The sequence below is a fragment of the Tachyglossus aculeatus genome, chromosome 22 (assembly GCF_015852505.1).
Source record: "Tachyglossus aculeatus isolate mTacAcu1 chromosome 22, mTacAcu1.pri, whole genome shotgun sequence".
In the NCBI taxonomy this organism is placed as follows: domain Eukaryota; kingdom Metazoa; phylum Chordata; class Mammalia; order Monotremata; family Tachyglossidae; genus Tachyglossus; species Tachyglossus aculeatus.
Genome location: NC_052087.1, coordinates 28,999,553 through 29,015,627, shown reverse-complemented (window position 1 = coordinate 29,015,627; position 16,075 = coordinate 28,999,553). Strand labels below are relative to the sequence as shown.

Genomic DNA, 16,075 nt, shown 5'->3' with positions numbered 1-16,075 from the left:
GGGGCCGAGCGCTGTACTAGACACTGGGGCGGACCATCAGATGGGTGGTATTTATTTGCTCGCCTACCGCGTGCGACGCGGCATTCTACCTGGGAGGGTATAACACAACAGAATCGGAAGCCACGTTCCCCGCCCACGACGGGCTTACGGTCTGGCGCTACGACATCCCAGGGGCCTCCCAGAGAAGCCAAGAACCCAGGTGCCCATCCCCATCCTCTCACCCCGGGGCACTGCCCGCCCCCGCCAACTGCGCGTGAGCTTGGCGCCGTCGCACGGAGTCGATGAGTTGAGGACCACCGCCCGCCCCGGGATCGGCACCGAGGCTGAAATCCGAGGGAGCGGGCCGGGCTTCCACCGGACACCAACCTGCCCCGAGCCCCGAGTCCTCGCCTGGCTTTGGCGGCCGCCCAGGAGGATGCCACGGCGCTTCCCCGGGGGCATCACGCAGGCGAACCAACATTTCCGGCCGGCCGGGAAGGAAGAGCAGCAGATTTCCCGGCAACTGGAGGGGCCGGCGGGAGGTTGATGCGTTCGGAGCAGTCCCCTCCCCGAGGGGAGACTCCGGCCGGCCCCGGTGGGCGGAAGAGACGGGCACGTCGCCCTTAGAGACCTCGGGGGCGGCCGGCGGGCGGCGTCAGGTGCCCGACTCCACCTCCACCACTTCGGCCACGGGGCCGAAGCCGGGGGGCTCCGGGATCGGCAGCAGCCCGGCTCCCGGGGCCGCGTCCTCCCTCCCGGAGAGCGCGATGCCGGGCGGCGGCTCGGCCGCCGCTTCCCGGGGCCGGTGGCCGAGCTGGTGCCGCCTGAGGCTGCGGAGCAGCGTGTAGCCCATGCCGCAGGTGGGGCAGCGGAAGGGCTTGTCGGCCAGGTGGGACTTGAGGTGGCGGCGCAGCTTGGTGGCCAGCGTGTAGGCGCGGCCGCACTGCGGGCAGGGGAAGGGGCGCTCGCCCGTGTGCAGCCGCTCGTGGGCGCGCAGCGTGTGGGGGTCCCGCAGGGCCTTGCCGCAGACGGGGCACAGGTGGGCCTCGCCCGTGTGGGAGATGAGGTGGCGGCGCAGCTCGGGCAGCTGGGGGAAGGCGTCGGCGCAGTGGGGGCAGCGGTAGGGCCGCTCGCCCGTGTGCAGCCGCAGGTGGCCGCGCAGGTTGCCCCGCTGGCGGAAGGCCCGGCCGCAGTGCGGGCAGGCGAAGGGCTTCTCGCCCGTGTGCAGGCGCATGTGGGCGCGCAGGGAGCCCGGGCTGGCCAGGCGGCGCTCGCAGACAGGGCAGGGGGCCGGGCCGGGGGCGGGCCCCGGGGGCCCGGGCGCCCGGTGGGTCTTCCGGTGGAGGCGCAGGGAGGGCCGGCGGGCGAAGGCCTTGCCGCACTGGTCGCAGCCGAAGGGGCGGGCGCCCGTGTGGACCGCCTGGTGCGCCCGCAGGTCCCGGCGGGTGCCGTAGGCCTTGTCGCAGTGCGGGCAGGGGTAGGGGCGCACCCCGCGGTGGCCCAGCGTGTGAGCCTTGAAGCTCTCCTCCGAACTGTAGCTCTTGCCGCACTCGGTGCACAGGAAGGGCTTGTGCCCGGCGTGGGTGAACTGGTGCTTCTTCAGGTGGCACCGCTGCAGGAAGGCCTTGCCGCACTCCCCGCAGCGGTGGCGCCGCCGCCGCCGCCGGCCCGCGTCCCGGGCCTCCTCTTCGGCGCCTCCGTCCTCCCCCGGGGCCGCTGGGCGACCGGAGACCTCAGCGGGGCCTGGGTCAAGGGGGGCCGGGTCCGGCCCCCGGGGCGTCCGCTGAGTGGCCTCCTTTCCTTCCTTGGGCTCCCCCTCCGCGGCCGGGCCGCCGCCCCCCCCGGGGCCCGGGGGGCCGGCAGCCCGCGGTCCGGTCCTCGGACGTCTCCGGCCCCTCCAGGACCTCGGGCCGCGCGGGCAGGGCCGGGAGACGACTGGCCGCTGAAAAGCAAGGGCAGACGTTGGGTGACGCGCGGGACGGAGCGGGACTCGGTGGACCCGACAGCCCAAGGGACGGTCCGGCGGGGCCCAGTGGAACGAGCCTGGGCGCCGCGGGACCCGGCTTCTGATCTCGGCTCTGCCACTTAAATAACAATAATAATAACGATGGTATTTGTTAAGCGCTTACTATGTGCCAAGCACTGTTCTAAGTAATCAGGTTGTCATCATCATCATCATCAATCGTATTTATTGAGCGCTTACTGTGTGCAGAGCACTGTACTGAGCGCTTGGGAAGTACAAACTGGACCCACGTGGGGCTCCCAGCCTTCGTCCCCATTTTATAGACGAGGAAACCGAGGGGCAGAGAAGTGAAGTGACTTACCCAAGGTCACACAGCAGCCACGTGGCGGAGCCGGGATTAGAACTCATGTCCTCGGACTCCCAAGCCCGGGCTCTTGTCCCTAGGCCACGCTGCTTCTCTAGCTTATCTGCTGCGTGACCTTGGGAAAGTCACTTCACTCTTCTGGGCCTCAGGTTCCTCATCTGTAAAATGGGGATGCGATACCCACTCTCCCTCTAGTTAGACCTGCACATAGTAAGCGCTTAACAAATGCCATTATTATTATTATTATTATTATTATTATTAGACCGTGAGCCCCACGTGGGACAGGGTCTGTGTCCGACCTGATTATCTTGTCTCTACAGTGCTACAAAAAACAACAATGCAGTTTTGGACACTAAGCGCTCAGATCCTTCACAGCCCGTCACCCACTTCAGCCCAGCAGAGGCCACTCGACTGATGATGATGATGGCATTTGTTAAGCGCTTACTACGTACCAAGCACTGTTCTAAGCACTGCGGGGGGCGGGGGGGGATACAAGGTGATCAGGTTGTCCCACACGGGGCTCACAGTCTTAATCCCCATTTTCCAGATGAGGGAACCGAAGCCCAGAGAAGTGACGCAACTGGCCCAAAGTCGCACAGCTGACAAGTGGCGGAGCCGGGATTAGAACCCATGACCTCTGAATCCAAAGCCAGGGCTCTTTCCACGAAGCCAAGCTGCTTCTCGTCCAGAGGCAGGGCTGGATCTGGAGTCCCACGGATCCCGTCGCCGTCTCAGGCCGGGCCCACTCCCGCCCTGGCTGCCCTGGTCACGCGAGTCACGTACCCGGCCGGGGCTGGGCCGGGGCCCCTCCTGGGCAAGAGTCCTCCGCCGCCCCGGGCATCGCCGCCGGCTGCTCCCCCAGCAGCAGCTCCGCGCCAGGGGCCACGGGCCGGGACACTCGCAGGTGGAGCCGCTCGCCGATCCACACCGGAACCACGTTCCCCTCGCTCGCCCGCCGCACCAAGCTGCAACACAAAGGCGGGCCCCGGTCACCCTCGGGGGGCCGACCCTCCGCGGCCCCCGCCCTCCGGGCCCCTCGCGGGGCACTACGCCCAAACACACACGACCTTGGGGCTTCTACCTATCTATTCTATTCATTTTATTTTGTTAGTAGGTTTGGTTTTGTTCTCCGTCTCCCCCTTTTAGACTGTGAGCCCATCACCATCATCAATCGTATTTATTGAGCGCTTACTGTGTGCAGAGCACTGTACTAAGCGCTTGGGAAGTACAAATTGGCAACATCTAGAGACGGTCCCTACCCAACAGTGGGCTCACAGTCTAGAAGGGGGAGACAGAGAACAAAACCATGGGTTCTAACCCCTTCCTTCCTCTCCCCCTCTCCATCCCCCCCATCTTACCTCCTTCCCTTCCCCACAGCACCTGTATATATGTTTGTACATATTTATTACTCTATTTTACTTGTACATATCTATTCTGTTTATTTTATTAGTATGTTTGGTTTTGTTCTCTGTCTCCCCCTTTTAGACTGTGAGCCCACTGTTGGGTAGGGGACCGTCTCTCTATGTTGCCAATTTGTACTTCCCAAGCGCTTAGTACAGTGCTCTGCACATAGTAAACGCTCAAGAAATACGATTGATGATGAAAACCAAACATACTAACAAAATAAAATAAATAGAATAGATATGTACAAGTAAAATAAATAACCCACTGTTGGGTAGGGACTGTCTCTCTATGTTGCCAACTTGGACTTCCCAAGCGCTTAGTGCAGTGCTCTGCACACAGTAAGTGCTCAATAAATACGATTGATTGATTGATTGGGATGCTGTGGGTGGGCACAGCCGGCGAAGGACCGGCCCCTGCAGAGTGAGAAGGGAGGCTGGCCGGACCGTGGGAAGGAGCACCGGGGAAAGGAGTGGGATCTGGCGGACAACCTCGCTTGGCTCCGTGGAAAGAGCCCGGGCTTGGGAGTTAGAGGTCACGGGTTCTAATCCCGGCTCCTCCAATTGTCAGCTGTGTGACTCTGGGCCAGTCACTTCACTGGGCCTCAGTTACCTCATCTGGAAAGTGGGGATGAAGACTGGGAGCCCCACGTGAGACAACCTGGTCTCTTTCTATCCTCCCTGGCGCTTAGAACAGTGCTTTGTACATAGTAAGCACTTAACAAATGCCATTATTATTATTATTATTATCTCTCAGACAGGACGGAGGAGCTCAGACAGGCACGACACAGTCCTCGCCCTCTCAGACCAAAAGGGGGGTGGCCAATCCCTCCCCGCCCCCTCTGTGCCCCTGAACCCAGAACAGTGCTTTGCACATAGTAAACGCTTAATAAATGCCACTATTATTATTATTATTATTATTTATTCATAGTAATGCCTGTCTCCCCTTCTAGGCTGTAAGCTCGTCGTGGGCGGGGAATGCATCTGCTGATTCTGTCATACGGTGTTTAGTACAGAGCTCTACAAGTACGTAGTAAGCGCTCAATAAATACAATTGATTGACTGCTACTCACCTGGCCCAGCCTGAACCCCGCTCACACACACACTTATCCAGGCGCAGGCTCTGGAACATCTGAAATAAATCACACACGGCTGAAGATTCTTCTTCCCGAGGGCCGCCAAGACAGGGCTCCCCACTCATTCTCAGTCTCCTTTATGGGCTCCTCCTCCCCCTCCCATCCCCTTACTGTAGGGGTTCCTCAAGGGTCAGTTCTTGGTCCCCTTCTGTTCTCAATCTACACTCACTCCCTTGGTGACCTCATTCGCTCCCACGGCTTCAACTATCATCTCGACGCTGATGACACCCAAATCGACATCTCTGCCCCTGCTCTCTCCCCCTCCCTCCAGGCTCGCATCTCCTCCAGCCTTCAGGACATCTCCATCTGGATGTCCGCCCGCCACCTAAAGCTCAACATGTCGAAGACTGAGCTCCTTGTCTTCCCTCCCAAACCTTGTCCTCTCCCTGACTTTCCCATCTCTGTTGACGGCACTACCATCCTTCCCGTCTCACGAGCCCGCAACCTTGGTGTCATCCTCGACTCCGCTCTCTCGTTCACCCCTCACATCCAATCCGTCACCAAAACCTGCCGGTCTCACCTCCGCGACATCGCCAAGATCCGCCCTTTCCTCTCCAACCAAACCGCTACCTTGCTGGTTCAATCTCTCATCCTCTCCCGACTGGATTACTGCATCAGCCTCCTCTCTGACCTCCCATCCTCCTGTCTCTCCCCACTTCAATCCGTACTTCACGCTGCTGCCCGGATCATCTCTGTGCAGAAACGCTCTGGGCATGTTACTCCCCTCCTCAAAAATCTCCAGTGGCTACCAGTCAACCTACACATCAGGCAAAACCTAATACCATCATTATTATTATTACCTTGTATCTACCCCAGCGATTAGAACAGTGCTGTGCGCATAGTAAGCGCTTAACTAATACCATCATTATTATTATTACCTTGTATCTACCCCAGCGATTAGAACAGTGCTGTGCGCATAGTAAGCGCTTAACTAATACCATCATTACTATTATTATTACCTTGTATCTACCCCAGTGATTAGAACTGTGAGCCCACTGTTGGGTAGGGGCCGTCTCTATGTTGCCAACTTGTCCTTCCCAAGCGCTTAGCACAGTGCTCTGCACACAGTAAGCGCTCAATGAATACAATTGAATGAATGAATGAATGCTACATAGTAAGCATTTAACAAATACCATGATGATGATCGATCAATCGTATTTATTGAGCGCTGACTGTGTGCAGAGCACTGTACTAAGCGCTTGGGAAGCACAAGTTGGCAACACACAGAGACGGTCCCTACCCAACAGCGGGCTCACAGTCTAGAAGGGGGAGACAGAGAACAAAGCCAAACATATTAACAAAATAAAATAAATAGAATAGATATGAACAAGTAAAATAAATAAATGGAGTAATAAATATGTACAAACGTATATACATATATACAGGTGCTGGGGGGAAGGGATGATGATGATGATGATCAATCACTCGTATTTACTGATCTTTTAGACTGTGAGCCTTTTAGACTGTGAGCCCACTGTTGGGTAGGGACTGTCTCTATATGTTGCCAACTTGTCCTTCCCAAGCGCTTAGTACAGTGCTCTGCACACAGTAAGCGCTCAACAATTACAATTGATTGATTGAGCGCTTACTGTGTGCAGAGCACTGTACTAAGTGCTTGGGAAGGACAAGTTGGCAACATACAGAGACAGTCCCTACCCAACCGTGGGCTCACAGTCTAGATGATGATCAATCAATCAATCGTATTCATTGAGCGCTTACTGTGTGCAGAGCACTGTACTAAGCGCTTGGGAAGTCCAAGTTGGCAACATACAGAGACGGTCCTTACCCAACCGTGGGCTCACAGTCTAGATGATGATCAATCAATCAATCGTATTCATTGAGCGCTTACTGTGTGCAGAGCACTGTCCTAAGCGCTTGGGAAGTCCAAGTTGGCAACATACAGAGACGGTCCTTACCCAACCGTGGGCTCACAGTCTAGATGATGATCAATCAATCGTATTTATTGAGCACTTACTGTGTGCAGAGCACTGGACTAAGCGCTTGGGAAGTCCAAGTTGGCAACATACAGAGACAGTCCCTACCCAACTGTGGGCTCACAGTCTAATGATGATGATGATGATTACCTCTTGGGGCCACAGGGCTGGTCCTGTGGCCTCCTTGAAGGCGGCAGGCCCCGGCAGAGGCCCCCAGGTCCGGCCGGGCTGCAGGCCCTTCCCCACGCACCAGACTCCGAGGAACTGCTCCTGGGCCAGCGACGGCCCCAGGGCCAGGCCCCGCGGCAGGTCGCCCAGGGGCCGGCGGGACGCGGCGGGCTCCGGCTCCTCCGGGACACCGGCGGCCGGTTCCGGGCAGGCTGCGGGAGCTGCGGGGAAATGGGAGGTTGCAGGCTGAGGGGATGGCGGGAGCCCCCTCCCTCCTCAAATCCACCAAACAATCCCTCTCCCCCCCCTTCAAAGCCCCAGAGAAGCAGTGTGGCTTCGTGGAAAAAAGCCCGGCCTCGGGGGTCAGAGGTCGTGCATTCCCATCCCGGCTTAGCTGTGTGACTTTGTGCAAGTCACTTGACTTCTCCGTGCCTCGGTCGCCTCATCTGTAACATGCGGATTCAAAGTTAAAGAACGGAGCAAAAAGATGGGCCTGTATTTGAATGTCACGAACCAACTCTGTTCTATCTTCTTCCACCAGAAGTATGAAGTCAGATTCTTTCTCTTGCTCTGTCTGGGTTCGATTTCTACCTCTGGTTGTATTTGGATTTGCTCCCTTTTTTCACCCCATCCACAGCCCCACGGCGTGAATGGCCATATCTGTCATTTATTGATTTGTATTCACGTCTGTCTCCCCCTTCTAGACTGTGAGCCCATTGTTGGGTAGGGACCGTCTCTATATGGGGCCGATTTGTACTTCCCAAGCGCTTAGTACAGTGCTCTGCACACAGTAAGCGCTCAATAAATACGATTGAATGAATGAATGAATGAATGAGAACTGGAAGTTTTAACACAGTTGCGGTGGACGGAGAGGAGATTGAAATAGTTGGCAATTTTTCTCTCCGGGGACCGATAATCAATAATGAAGGAACTTGTAGCCAAGAAATACACCGAAGGTCAATGTCAGGAAGATTTGCTAACTAGATTTGTTAGGAAGATGGGCCTATATATTTGAATGTAAAGAAAACAAAGATCATGATAACTGGAAGTTTTGACACATTTGCGGTGGACGGAGAGGAGATTGAAATAGTTGGCAATTTTTCTCTCCCGGGATCGATAATCAATAATGAAGGAACTTGTAGCCAAGAAATACACCGAAGGTCAATCTTAGGAAGATTTGCTAACTAGATTTGTTAGGAAGATGGGCCTATATATTTGAATGTAAAGAAAACAAAGATCATGACAACTGGAAGTTTTAACACATTTGCGATGGACGGAGAGAAGATTGAAATGGTTGGCAATTTTTCTCTCCCGGGACCGATAATCAATAATGAAGGACCTTGTAGCCAAGAAATACACCAAAGGTCAATTTTAGGAAGATTTGCTAACTAGATTTGTTAGGAAGATGGGCCTATATAATAATAATAATGGCATTTATTAAGCGCTTACTATGTGCAAAGCAAAAGAAAACAAAGATCATGACAACTGGAAGTTTTAACACATTTGCGGTGGACGGAGAGGAGACTGAAATAGTTGGCAGTTTTTCTCTCCCGGGATCGATAATCAATAATGAAGGAACTTGTAGCCAAGAAATACACCGAAGGTCAATCTTAGGAAGATTTGCTAACTAGATTTGTTAGGAAGACGGGCCTATATATTTGAATGTAAAGAAGACAAAGATCATGACAACTGGAAATTTTAACACATTTGCGGTGGACGGAGAGGAGATTGAAATAGTTGGCAATTTTTCTCTCCCGGGATTGATAATCAATAATGAAGGAACTTGTAGCCAAGAAATACACCGAAGGTCAATCTTAGGAAGATTTGCTAACTAGATTTGTTAGGAAGATGGGCCTATATAATAATAATAATGGCACTTATTATGCGCTTACTATGTGCAAAGCAAAAGAAAACAAAGATCATGACAACTGGAAGTTTTAACACATTTGCAGTGGGCGGAGAGGAGATTGAAATAGTTGGCAATTTTTCTCTCCCGGGATCGATGATCAATAATGAAGGAACTTGTAGCCAAGAAATACACCGAAGGTCAATGTCAGGAAGATTTGCTAACTAGATTTGTTAGGAAGATGGGCCTATATATTTGAATGTAAAGAAAACAAAGATCATGACAACTGGAAGTTTTAACACATTTGCGGTGGACGGAGAGGAGATTGAAATAGTTGGCAATTTTTCTCTCCCGGGATCGATAATCAATAATGAAGGAACTTGTAGCCAAGAAATACACCGAAGGTCAATGTCAGGAAGGTTTGCTAACTAGATTTGTTAGGAAGATGGGACTATATAATAATAATAATGGCATTTATTAAGCACTTACTATGTGCAAAGCAAAAGAAAACAAAGATCATGACAACTGGAAGTTTTAACACATTTGCGGTGGACGGGGAGGAGATTGAAATAGTTGGCAATTTTTCTCTCCGGGGACCGATAATCAATAATGAAGGAACTTGTAGCCAAGAAATACACCGAAGGTCAATCTTAGGAAGATTTGCTAACCAGATTTGTTAGGAAGATGGGCCTATATATTTGAATGTAAAGAAAACAGAGATCATGACAACTGGAAGTTTTAACACATTTGTGGTGGACAGAAAGAAGATTGAAATAGTTGGCAATTTTTCTCTCCCGGGATCGATAATCAATAATGAAGGAACTTTTAGCCAAGAAATACACCGAAGGTCAATGTCAGGAAGATTTGCTAACTAGATTTGTTAGGAAGATGGGCCTATATATTTGAATGTAAAGAAAACAAAGATCATGACAACTGGAAGTTTTAACACATTTGCGGTGGACGGAGAGGAGATTGAAATAGTTGATAATTTTTCTCTCCCGGGATCGATAATCAATAATGAAGGAACTTGTAGCCAATGTTAGGAAGATTTGCTAACTAGATTTGTTAGGAAGATGGGCCTATATATTTGAATGTAAAGAAAACAAAGATCATGACAATTGGAAGTTTTAACACATTTGCGGTGGACGGAGAGGAGATTGAAATAGTTGGCAATTTTTCTCTCCCGGGATCGATAAACAATAATGAAGGATCTTGTAGCCAATGTTAGGAAGATTTGCTAACTAGATTTGTTAGGAAGATGGGCCTATATATTTGAATGTAAAGAAAACAGAGATCATGACAACTGGAAGTTTTAACACATTTGCGGTGGACGGAGAGGAGATTGAAATAGTTGGCAATTTTTCTCTCCCGGGATCGATAATCAATAATGAAGGAACTTGTAGCCAAGAAATACACCGAAGGTCAATGTCAGGAAGATTTGCTAACTAGATTTGTTAGGAAGATGGGCCTATATAATAATAATAATGGCATTTATTAAGCGCTTACTATGTGCAAAGCAAAAGAAAACAAAGATCATGACAACTGGAAGTTTTAACACATTTGCGGTGGACGGGGAGGAGATTGAAATAGTTGGCAATTTTTCTCTCCGGGGACCGATAATCAATAATGAAGGAACCTGTAGCCAAAAAATACACCGAAGGTCAATCTTAGGAAGATTTGCTAACTAGATTTGTTAGGAAGATGGGCCTATATATTTGAATGTAAAGAAAACAAAGATCATGACAACTGGAAGTTTTAACACATTTGCGGTGGACGGAGAGGAGATGGAAATAGTTGCCAATTTTTCTCTCCCGGGATCGATAATCAATAATGAAGGAACTTGTAGCCAAGAAATACACCGAAGGTCAATCTTAGGAAGATTTGCTAACTAGATTTAAATAATAAATAATAATAAATAATAATGGCACTTAAGTGCTTACTATAGGCAAAGCACTGTTCTAAGCGCTGGGGAGGGATACAAGGTGATCAAGTTGTCCCATGTGGGGCTCACAGTCTTCATCCCCATTTTACAGATGAGGTAACTGAGGCTCAGAGAAGTTAAGTGACTTGCCCAGGGTCACACAGCAGACATGTGGTAGAGCGGGGATTCGAACCCATGACCTCTGACTCCAAAGCCCGGGCTCTTTCCACTGAGCCACGCTGCTTCTGTGAGCCCTCCGGTGGGACAACACTTCTCTGGGCCTCAGTGGCCTCATCTGTCAAATGGGGATGAAGACTGTGAGCCCCCCGTGGGACAACCTGATCACCGTGTAACCTCCCCAGCGCTTAGAACAGTGCTTGGCACCTAGTAAGCGCTTAATAAACGCCATCCTTATTATTGTTTTTTTATTATCTTTTAGACTGTGAGCCCACTGTTGGGTAGGGACCGTCTCTAGATGTTGCCAACTTGTACTTCCCAAGCGCTTAGTACAGCGCTCTGCACACAGTAAGCGCTCAATAAATACGATTGATTGATTGTACTTCCCAAGCGCTTAGTCCAGCGCTCTGCACACAGTAAGCGCTCCATAAATACGATTGATCTATTGTCCTTCCCAAGCGCTTAGTAAAGTGCTGTGCACACAGTAAGCGCTCAATAAATACGATTGATTGATTGTACTTCCCAAGCGCTTAGTCCAGCGCTCTGCACACAGTAAGCGCTCAATAGATACAATTGATTGATTGGACTTCCCAAGCGCTTAGTCCAGTGCTCTGCACACAGTAAGCGCTCAGTAAATACGACTGATTGATTGATTGATTGCTAGTCCAGATGAGGGAACTGAGGCCCAGAGAAGTGAAGCGACTTGTCCGACTTTTAGACTGTGAGCCCACTGTTGGGTAGGGACTGTCTCTCTATGTTGCCAACTTGTTCTTCCCAAGCGCTTAGTACAGTGCTCTGCACACAGTAAACGCTCAATAAATACGATTGATGATGATGATGATGATGTCACACAGCGGCCCAGGGGCGTGGGCGGAATTCGAACCCACGACGCCCACCTCCCAACCCTGGGCTCTTTCTGGGGAAGCAGCGTGGCTCAGTGGGAAGAGCCCGGGCTTGGGAGTCGGAGGTCCTGGGTTCGAATCCTGCCTCCGCCACTGGTCAGCTGGGTGACCTTGGGCCAGTCACTTCACTTCTCTGGGCCTCAGTTCCCTCATCTGTCAAATGGGGATGAAGACTGTGAGCCCCCCGTGGGACAACCTGATCACCTTGTATCTCCCCCAGTGCTTAGCACAGTGCTTGGCACATAGTAAGCGCTTAACAAATACCAACATTATTATTATTATTATTATTTCCCCTCAGCCCCACGTAGGCTTGCAGCGTCTCTCCGGGTTGCCGACTTGTCCTTCCCAAGCACTCAGTCCAGTGCTCTGCACACAGTAAGCGCTCAATAAATACGATTGATGATGATGACGTCACACAGCTGCCCAGGGGCGTGGGCGGAATTCGAACCCACGACGCCCGCCTCCCAACCCCGGGCTCTTTCGGGGGAAGCAGTATGGCTCAGTGGCAAGAGCCCGGGCTTTGGAGTCAGAGGTCCTGGGTTCGAATCCCGCCTCCGCCACTGGTCAGCTGGGTGACCTTGGGCCAGTCACTTCACTTCTCTGGGCCTCAGTTCCCTCATCTGTCAAATGGGGATGAAGACTGTGAGCCCCCCGTGGGACAACCTGATCACCTTGTATCTCCCCCAGCGCTTAGCACAGTGCTTGGCACATAGTAAGCGCTTAACAAATACCAACATTATTATTATTATTATTATTATTTCCCCTCAGCCCCACGTAGGCTTGCAGCGTCTCCCCAGGTTGCCGCCTTGCCCTTCCCAAGCGCTTAGTCCAGTGCTCTGCACACAGTAAGCGCTCAATAAATACGATTGATGATGATGATGACGTCACACAGCGGGGCGGGATTCGAACCCACGACGCCCGCCTCCCAACCCCGGGCTCTTTCCGGGGAAGCAGCGTGGCTCAGTGGGAAGAGCCCGGGCTTGGGAGTCAGAGGTCATGGGTTCGAATCCCGCCTCCGCCACTTGTCAGCTGGGTGACCTTGGGCCAGTCACTTCACTTCTCTGGGCCTCAGTTCCCTCATCTGTAAAATGGGGATGAAGACTGTGAGCCCCACGTGGGACAACCTGATTACCTTCTATCTCCCCCAGCGCTTAGCACAGTGCTTGGCACATAGTAAGTGCTTAACAAATACCATCATTATTACTATTATTATTATTCTTATTTCCCCTCAGCCCCACGTAGGCTTGCAGCGTCTCTCCGGGTTGCCGCCTTGCCCTTCCCAAGCGCTCAGTCCAGTGCTCTGCACACAGTAAGCGCTCAATAAATACGATTGATGATGATGATGACGTCACACAGCGGGGCAGGATTCGAACCCACGACGCCCGCCTCCCAACCCCGGGCTCTTTCGGGGGAAGCAGCGTGGCTCAGTAGGAAGAGCCCGGGCTTGGGAGTCGGAGGTCATGGGTTCGAATCCCGCCTCCGCCACTTGTCAACTGGGTGACCTTGGGCAAGTCACTTCTCTGGGCCTCAGTTCCCTCATCTGTGAAATGGGGATGAAGACGGTGAACCCCACGTGGGACAACCTGATCACCTTGCATCTCCCCCAGCGCTTAGCACAGTGCTTGGCTGAGAAGCAGCGTGGCTCAGTAGGAAAGAGCCCGGGCTTGGGAGTCAGAGGTCGTGGGTTCGAATCCCGCCTCCGCCCCTTGTCAGCTGGGTGGACTTCGGGCAAGTCACTTCACTTCCCCGGGCCTCAGTTCCCTCATCTGTAAAATGGGGATGAAGACTGTGAGCCCCACGAGGGACAACCTGATCACCTTGTAACCTCCCCGGCGCTTAGCACAGTGCTTGGCACATAGTAAGCGCTTAACAAATACCAACATTATTATTATTATTATTATTATTATTTCCCCTCAGCCCCACGTAGGCTTGCAGCGTCTCCCCAGGTTGCCGCCTTGCCCTTCCCAAGCGCTTAGTCCAGTGCTCTGCACACAGTAAGCGCTCAATAAATACGATTGATGATAATGATGATGATGACGTCACACAGTGGCCCAGGGGCGTGGGTGGGATTCGAACCCACGACGCCCGCCTCCCAACCCCGGGCTCTTTCGGGGGAAGCAGCGTGGCTCAGTGGGAAGCGCCCGGGCTTGGGAGTCAGAGGTCCTGGGTTCAAATCCTTACTCCGCCACTTGTCAGCTGGGTGACCTTGGGCAAGTCACTTCGCCTCCGCCACTTGTCAGCTGGGTGACTTTGGGCCAGTCACGTCACTTCTCTGGGCCTCAGTGACCTCATCTGTGAAATGGGGATGAAGACGGTGAACCCCACGTGGGACAACCTGATCACCTTGCATCTCCCCCAGCGCTTAGCACAGTGCTTGGCTGAGAAGCAGCGTAGCTCAGTAGGAAAGAGCCCGGGCTTGGGAGTCAGAGGTCGTGGGTTCGAATCCCGCCTCCGCCCCTTGTCAGCTGGGTGGACTTCGGGCAAGTCACTTCACTTCCCCGGGCCTCAGTTCCCTCATCTAGAAAATGGGGATGAAGACTGTGAGCCCCACGAGGGACAACCTGATCACCTTGTAACCTCCCCGGCGCTTAGCACAGTGCTTGGCACATAGTAAGCGCTTAACAAATACCAACATTATTATTATTATTATTATTATTTCCCCTCAGCCCCACGTAGGCTTGCAGCGTCTCCCCAGGTTGCCGCCTTGCCCTTCCCAAGCGCTTAGTCCAGTGCTCTGCACACAGTAAGCGCTCAATAAATACGATTGATGATAATGATGATGATGACGTCACACAGTGGCCCAGGGGGTGGGCGGGATTCGAACCCACGACGCCCGCCTCCCAACCCCGGGCTCTTTCGGGGGAAGCAGCGTGGCTCAGTGGGAAGCGCCCGGGCTTGGGAGTCAGAGGTCCTGGGTTCAAATCCTTACTCCGCCACTTGTCAGCTGGGTGACCTTGGGCAAGTCACTTCGCCTCCGCCACTTGTCAGCTGGGTGACTTTGGGCCAGTCACTTCACTTCTCTGGGCCTCAGTGACCTCATCTGTGAAATGGGGATGAAGACGGTGAGCCCCACGTGGTACAACCTGATCACCTTGCATCTCCCCCAGCGCTTAGCACAGTGCTTGGCTGAGAAGCAGCGTGGCTCAGTAGGAAAGAGCCCGGGCTTGGGAGTCAGAGGTCGTGGGTTCGAATCCCGCCTCCGCCCCTTGTCAGCTGGGTGGACTTCGGGCAAGTCACTTCACTTCCCCGGGCCTCAGTTCCCTCATCTGGAAAATGGGGATGAAGACTGTGAGCCCCACGAGGGACAACCTGATCACCTTGTAACCTCCCCGGCGCTTAGCACAGTGCTTGGCACGTAGTAAGCGCTTAATAAATGCCATTATTATTATTATTGGCACAGAGTAAGCGCTTAACAAATACCAACATTATTATTATTATTATTATTTCCCCTCAGCCCCACGTAGGCTTGCAGCGTCTCTCTATGTTGCCGACTTGTCCTTCCCAAGCGCTCAGTACAGTGCTCTGCCTGTAGTAAGCGCTCCATCAGTACGACTGAATGAATGAATGAATATACCACAGCGCGTCGCCTCCGCCATCTTGTCTTCCCCGCGGGCGGGCGGGCGGGCGGACCGGAAGCGGGCGCGCCCGCGGGGCGAGGGGACTTCCGGTCGCCGCCATGTTGGAGCCTGGCAAGGTGAAGCCGCCGGCCGGGGCCGCTGCTGGCGGAAGCGGCGGGTCCGGGCGACCAGCAGGACGACTGGCAGGACGAACACCGGCCGCGCAGGTACTCATTCATTCAGTTCATCCATCCATCCACCCATCCAATCATTCATTCATTCAGTCGTATTGATGGAGCGCTGGACTAAGCGCTTGGGAAGGACGGGTCGGCAACATTTCATGAGAAATCATTCATTCGTTCCATCGTATTGGTTGAGCGCTTACTGTGTACTAAGCGCTTGGGAAGGGCCGGGCCTGGAATGCCCCCAATCCCTCTGCCCATCCGCCAAGCTGGCTCTCTTCCTCCCTTCAAGGCCCTGCTGAGAGCTCACCTCCTCCAGGAGGCCTTCCCACACTGAGCCCCTTCCTTCCTCTTTCCCTCGTCCCCCTCTCCATCCCCCCATCTTACTTCCTTCCCTTCCCCACAGCACCTGTATATATCTATATATGTTTGTACAGATTTATTACTCTATTTATTTATTTATCTTACTTGTACATAGAGCTCACCTCCTCCAGGAGGCCTTCCCACACTGAGCCCCTTCCTTCCTCTCCCCCTCGTCCCCCCTCC

General features: G+C 53.0%; 2 protein-coding genes across 2 annotated transcripts; both read right to left on the bottom strand.

Annotated features, from left to right (window-relative positions):
* Positions 1 to 634: 634 nt before the first annotated feature.
* On the bottom strand, positions 635 to 1,771 carry LOC119943990 (zinc finger protein 408-like; the record flags this gene model as incomplete). Its single annotated transcript, XM_038765220.1, has 1 exon — positions 635 to 1,771. A coding segment is annotated over one exon (1,137 nt), but the record flags the coding sequence as incomplete, so codon positions are not given.
* A 1-nt stretch (position 1,772) lies between these two features.
* Positions 1,773 to 15,468, bottom strand: LOC119943989 (zinc finger protein 408-like; the record flags this gene model as incomplete). Its single annotated transcript, XM_038765219.1, has 5 exons — positions 15,378 to 15,468; positions 6,927 to 7,165; positions 4,780 to 4,838; positions 3,090 to 3,271; positions 1,773 to 1,921 (listed from the first exon to the last, which is right to left on the bottom strand). Coding segments are annotated over exons 1-5 (720 nt in total), but the record flags the coding sequence as incomplete, so codon positions are not given.
* Between the last annotated feature and the right edge of the window lie 607 nt (positions 15,469 to 16,075).